At 37.7% G+C, this 6,881-nt stretch overlaps 1 protein-coding gene across 3 annotated transcripts in view; it reads left to right on the plus strand.

Annotated features, from left to right (window-relative positions):
- The window catches only part of LOC136827774 (synaptotagmin-15-like), a 457,185-nt gene that overhangs the window by 212,270 nt on the left and 238,034 nt on the right, over positions 1-6,881 (plus strand). For 2 of the 3 annotated variants that reach the window (XM_067085600.1, XM_067086401.1), the window contains exon 1: positions 241-709. The exons of the other annotated variant lie outside the window; for it this stretch is intronic. In XM_067085600.1, the coding sequence (XP_066941701.1) occupies positions 465-709 (245 nt within the window). In that variant the 5' untranslated portion in view covers positions 241-464. Of the gene's footprint in view, positions 1-240; positions 710-6,881 lie in introns of those variants that run through there. 3 annotated transcript variants of the gene reach the window in all.

The following is a 6,881-nucleotide window of genomic DNA, read 5'->3' on the forward strand; positions in this document are numbered from 1 at the left end:
GAAAAAAAAGTTTTCATTTGTAACAAAATCTTGTCATTTGCTTTCATTTTGCAATTTCTTTCCCAATTAGAGCAGATTAATACTCTGTTAAAGTCAATGAGATTCCAGGTTATGAGTAGTGTAATTTTACGTAATTGTGAAACCATTCTTCAAGTCGTTTTGAGGTAATAATAGATTCTGTCCAACCCTTCAGCAATATCCATTTGTTTTTTAGTGTCCTTGTTTGTCCTTTAGGTTGAAGTTTTATATATTTAATTTTCATGAAAGCCTGGGGAAGACGGCATAGCGCAAGGCAACCGTGAACAGTATTTTACGGAAAATGTCAAAGCCACTGGAAAGGAACAGTTCAGAACGTCCTAATGAAAAATGAAAAACATATCATAAAGCTTCACCTAAAGAGCTCCTAAGATACAGAGCGAGTTTCTACAGAGAAGAGGGACGTGCGTCTTCCTAATAAGGTGAGTATGGAGCCATCGCCCCCCGAACGCCTGTCGCCCATATCAGCCTATCTGAAGTTCCCCAGAGAACCCATTCGACGCCACCACTCCCTCAAATACATTTTTAATGGGGAGCTGGCAAGTCAAGGATTCCGGCCGGGGTCACAGACGCCCCCTCTGCCCTCCCATGTATTGCCCTACCTCACAGACAGGACGAGGCACCATTCTCTCACCCGCCTCAAAGATCTCACCTCGGCAGTCCTTCCTGGCAGGTGAGTTCATGGTGAGATGATCGAAGTACAAGACTGGGATTTGTTTTAATGAATTAAATGCTTTAATGAATTAAATACTGCCGGTCAGTGATCGATAATCGATAAAAGGAATTGTGTTCCCCCAAGGAATAAAAGACTCAAGGAGGTCAGTTGGGCGTCGTGCTCTCAAAAGTATGAAAAATGTCAGATTTTATTAAATGGTACTATTGTAAATATATGTTTATTTACATGCATCTGAGTAAATGTCAGTAAATCATACTAGCTTAGATTTAGATTTAACTATATTTAACTATATATAGACATTATATATACATATATATGTGTGATACTTTTATATATTTGTATATATATGAATACACATACATACTGTATATATATATATATATATATATATATATATATATATATATATATATATATATATATATATATATATAAGGTCAATGGCCCCATGTGCCTAACCGCACCCCCTGAAAGGGAAAAGCTGAACATAAAAGTATGCATTCAGTCTTATTTTGTTTAACATTTGAGCGTTGCTTTCGAACATCTTCCATAAGCAGAATGAAAGATACGCATATCGATGAAAGAAATTCATTACTTTAATGGTCGATTTTTTATTCTCTCAATTGTAGTTTTTGCATAATTGCGTCTTTAGGGAGGATTTCTCTTTCTTATAATAATTAATCCCTTGATTAGAAATATATGTTTATCACCTTTTTTACCCCAGACAAATTTTTGAAGTAATAAAATCACTCATCTACATCCCAGAGGAAACTAAATTCTGTTACGTAGAAGGTTTATATAAAGATGTGAAGTGGGTTTTGCGACCTTTAGGGTATACTTCCCACTCCTTTCTTTCCTAAAATTGATTGATTGATTATGGAAATTAGGCATTGAAGACTAAGCTCCGGAACCCATCAGGATTATTCAGCGCCGTAATGAAGATGAAATATATAAATTAATGATATGATTGATAATGGAAAGGTGAATGATAACGTGCTGTACTAGTAAAATTTAGTGTTAAAATATGAACGTAAAAAATGAAGAATGATATTACATGATATCCATAAATAATAAATATGACCAAAATCTTTATTAAATATACTAAATTGTATCTCATTAAAAAGAACAGATTCTCTCGAATACCCATAAGGTTATCTACCTCAACGTCATCATTTAAAATTTCTAAAATGGTCTTCCCAGCTGATAAGTACTTTGCCCTAAGACGATTAAAGCTAGGACAGTGCGCCAGCATGTGCTCAAAGATAGCTGACCACTACAGTGAGCATAGACTGGGCCACTGGGTCCCTCTAAAATATAAATATGGGTGAAGCGGGTATGGCCAATCCTAAGCCGCGTTAGGATGATCTCGAATCTTCTATTACGATTAAAACCCGAACTCCAAAAATCAATACTTTTTCTAATATTTCTGTACTTCCTATTTGTGGGTAAAATGAGGGAAGTCCAACTCTGTTGCCATTTCTTACGAATGTCTCTTCTAATAACTGGACGCATATCCAAATGTGGCACCTTGTTAGTTAAGAAATTACTTCTTGCAGTATCCTTTGCGTTACTATCAGCCAGTTCGTTCCCTTCTAGACCAGTGTGCCCAGGAATCCAACAAAACTTTACTGATTTGTGGGGAACAGAAAGATAAAAAAAAAGCCATTCCCGAGCCTTTAGAATTATGGGGTGGGTAGAGTTAAATTTCTTTAGGACTTCTAAAGCACTCCTTGAGTCACTATATATTACTGTCGATATAAAGTTCTTATCGGATGCAAGATTTAAAAAATCAACTATGGCTGTTGCTTCAGCGGTGAATATGGATGAGGAGTCTGGTAACTTTTTTATATATGATTCCCCCTCACACACCACTGCACAGCCTACTCCATCTTCTGATTTTGGTCCATCAGGATAGATTTTTCTGTCATTTATATGCCTCTCATCATGCTCCAAAAACTTGTTTCTGACTTCTTCTTCTGGACGACCTCTCTTCTCGAACTCTTGAATGCATACATCTATTGCTGGAATAAACCATGCAGGGATAGCAGGATGTTTCAATTGCAGGATCCTCTGCGTTTTTATACTTTCATCCTCCAGCTCACCCAGCTGTCTGATCTGAAATGGTGTTGAAGATGTAGATCCAAAAAGACTTGAATCACACTATTTTAAGATCTCAAAAGAAGGATTCTCCTTTGTGCTTTTCAGCCGCATGGTGTATGTCAGACCTAGCACATGCCTCCTTAGGTCCAGTGGTAGCTGATGGGAGTCTACATAAATGATTCAATGGATGAAGTTCTAAAAGCCCCATATTTTGCACAATGTCCAATTCCTTAAGTTTAGTCTTTGAAGCAGATGAGTATACTTAGCAGCCATAGTCTAACTTAGATAAACATACTGCATTATAAGACCTTAACAACCAATTCTTATCAGCACCCCAATTAAAATTAAACACTATTTTTAAAATATTTAGTGATCTCTTCACTTTCACTTTTAACTGGTCAATATGATTATTCCAAATGAGCTTTTCATCAAAGACCAGTTCAAAAAACTTTACTTCAGTAGAGTAAGGTAAAATAGTTCCATTTAAGGTAAAAGTTGTAATGGTTTCCTTAGTGCGGCATCTACAGAATCGAACAGCGACAGTTTTTTATTCGGAAAATCGAAATCCTTGCTCATTAGCCCACTCACTTACTTTATTGATGGCTCTTTGCATGAACCTGCTAGTCGAAACTGCATCATATCTTGTGCAGTACAGAGCCAAATCATCTACAAATAAAGAGCCTTTTACTGGTGATGGTATCTTTTCAATACATCATTAATGGCAATAGCAAAGTGGGTGACACTAAGGACACTACCCTGAGGAACTCCATCTTCTTGTAAGAAAGGTCACGTTACATGATTTCCAACTCTTACCTTAATAAATCTTTCTGATAAAAAAGAATTTATATATCTGATCATTTTTCTTTTAATGTCCATCATATACATCTTTTTTATAATACCAAAAGGCCATGTGGTGTCATATGCCTTTTCCAAATCAAAGAAAACTCCTATTGTTTGGCTCTGTTTAGCAAAACTTTGTTGTATTTGGCTTGAAAGCCTGAGCAAGGGATCTAAAGTAGATCTAGTTTTCCTTAAGGCAAGCTGGAATGGAGAAAGCAATTTATTTGTTTCTAAGTGCCATACAAGTCTGGTGTTAATCATCTTTTCCATCAGCTTACAAACACAACTGGTGAGAGCTATTGGTCTGTAGCTGCTGGGTAAAGAAGGATCCTTGTTTGCTTTCTTCATAAGGAGGATTAATGATGATTTCCAACTCTTAAGAGTAATACCAGTTTCCCAGATTTCATCTATTATATCTAAAAGAAATTTCTTTGACTTTTATAGGAGACGTTTCATCATTTCATAAAGTATATTATCTTCACCAGGGGCTGATGGTTCGATGTTCTGCAAGGCATCTTTGAGTTCCTGCAGTGTAAATTTTGCGTTATGTGGTTCAAAATTATTTTCACTTAAGTCAAGCGAAATTTGGGCATTTCTAATGTCTTGGAATTCTCAAGAATAGTTCTCACTACTCGATACTCTCGAGAAACGTTCTCCTAATTTTTCTGCGACCCTCTCTGGTTGCGTAATTAAGTCACCATTTATCTTCAGGGTAGGCAGAGATTCAGGGACGAACTAGCCATTTAATTTTTAAATTTTCTTCCAAATTATTTTTGATGGTGTTTTTGAGATAATGCCACTTATGCAGTACATCGATGACTCTCTTTTTTTATTTTAAAACTATCTATTTTGCTTTGACACAGCACGTTGGTAAATAACTTTGGCTTGTGCGTTTCCACTCCTCTTATACTTTTCGTAGCATTTTCTGGTGATCTTTCTCATACTACTGCAGGTTTTGTTCCACCAAGGAACTGCTGGTCTAGAGGGCTTCCCTTTCGTTGCTGGAAAAGAGGCAATTGCACTGTTGATGGTAGTGTCATTAAAATAAATATATGCCCCTGAGATGGATGGAAATGATTTTACATTCTTCTCCATGAGAACAAATGCTCAGATCGATAGCCGAGTAGGTTTGGAGTAGGTATTATGGTAAGTCATGGCTCCACTATTAAGCATAGTGATATCATGACCATCCATAATACCCTCCAACATCCTACTCTTTGCATCTGCCGTGTTCCCACCCAAAATGGGGTTGTGAGCATTAAAATCTCCAAGGAGGAGGAAAGGAGTAGGAAGCTGATTGATCAGTAAATGAATGCCGCTATAAGTGAAATCCCAATCAGGAAGATAGATGGAGCAGACTGTAATCTGCTTGTCTAAAATGAAAGTTATTGCTACAGGTTGAAGGTGAGTGTTAATTGATAGCAAGGAGTGTTGCAACGGCTTATGCGCAATAATTGCTGCACTTCCCGTAGCTCTATCTCCAATTGGTGGTGGAGAATTGTAAATGCTGTAATTTAACCCAGGATTATATTGTTTGCTTCCAAGCTTAGCTTTCTGGAGACACACAATACCTGGGCTATGGTCATGGAGCACTACCTTGAGCTCTTCACCTCGAGCCCTAAGACCTCTACAGTTCTATTGTAGCATTGATGTGAAAACTATTTTTTGGGCTTGGATGGAACCTTCTGATTTACTCTCCTTTGTTTATGAGAATTATCAAGATATGTTTTGGAAAGTACTGGTCTTGACAGGTTTGGTTTATTATCTTTTGATTTACTGGTGTCATTTTGTTTCCCTTTCTTGTCAGTTTGTTTAAATTCAGGCTGGGGTTCTTGCATCAAGTTTAGTACTTCGTATCTGTTACTAAGTGATGCATGTTTAATTGGATTTGAGGGAGGAGAGGATGAGGGGGAACGTCTCCTCTTTTGGTGCTTTTGCTACTCAATCCCCATTAAATCAGGCAGAGACTCTGCCCGATGAGACAATTCCAAGGTGGTTGCGTTAAGTGCCATCTTATCCTCCTTGGAGGCTTGCTCTCTAGCCTCAACAGGCCGAGCACCTGACCATGATGGCTGGGCCACTACCACACGGGATGATGCACCTGCTACATTAGAGGGTGCTACCACTGCACCCCTAGCGGTAGATAGGGGTAGTGGTTTAAGAACTTGAGCATAGCTCCTAGGTTGTTGTCCTAATTGTCTTTTTGCAAAACCAATACTTGTATGCTCTGCATTGGCTTTATTTAGTGCAGACAGTTCAAATTTGTAAATTTCACAATTTTTGTTATTGACAATTAACACATTTTGCTTTTCTATTACATTCATCATCATGATGAACACCAGAGCAATTTATACAAATTTTAGCATTTTTGCAGTTTCTTGATGCGTGGCCAAACTTAAAACAATGATAGCACTGCATTGGTCTTTGCTGGAAATATGACATGAGAAGGTACTTCAGAGTCTACAAACGTTAAAATGATCATGTTGGCAATAGCTGCCTTTTTCAATCTCCAAACTGAAGTGGGGCTCATTTCTAGAATTTCTTCTTCTGTCATGTCATATAGGTCTCTCCCATAGCTAAAGCTTAGGAGGGGCTTGATCTTCGTAATCATTTCATCATTTTTAATGTCCAACAAGGTCAGCATATATGCTTGGGTTGTGGATTTGGCATGAATAAGAAAGGTTTTCTTCTCAAAACGAGAAATATCACCGCTCTTTATTCCTCCCACCCTTTTATGAAGAAACCTACAAAATTTGTAGTAGTTATAATTTTCATCCGTGGCTGAAGCTACCAGCCACATAGGAGGTTTAGGAGTCCTTACTTCTGCATTCTGCTTTCTCTCTGGTTTATCCTGAGTCCATTTAGATGGCACATAAACGTTCATGTCTTTGGTAACTTTGTTTGTTGAGGCTTCTCGTACTGTAGCTTGACCTATTTGTATGGCACTTACCGTGCTACTAGCCTTTAGAACCTCATCATGGCTCCTAAAGGTAACCCAAGTTTCCCATTTAGATTCAATATCAATAAAGTTCATCCTGATTTCTACAACAGTTCCAAATGATTTCAAAGCTGTCTAGGTCATTTCATAATCACAACTGACTGGCAAGTCTTCGATATGGAGCATTCTCGAATTTTTCGCACAACCTGGCTGTATTGAGGATTTAATTTTGGATGAAGATTTATTAGAGAAGTCTGTGTCCTTGCTTGAACTCGTCATCAGCAAAGCATG

The sequence above is a fragment of the Macrobrachium rosenbergii genome, chromosome 1, assembly GCF_040412425.1.
Source record: "Macrobrachium rosenbergii isolate ZJJX-2024 chromosome 1, ASM4041242v1, whole genome shotgun sequence".
Classification (NCBI taxonomy): domain Eukaryota; kingdom Metazoa; phylum Arthropoda; class Malacostraca; order Decapoda; family Palaemonidae; genus Macrobrachium; species Macrobrachium rosenbergii.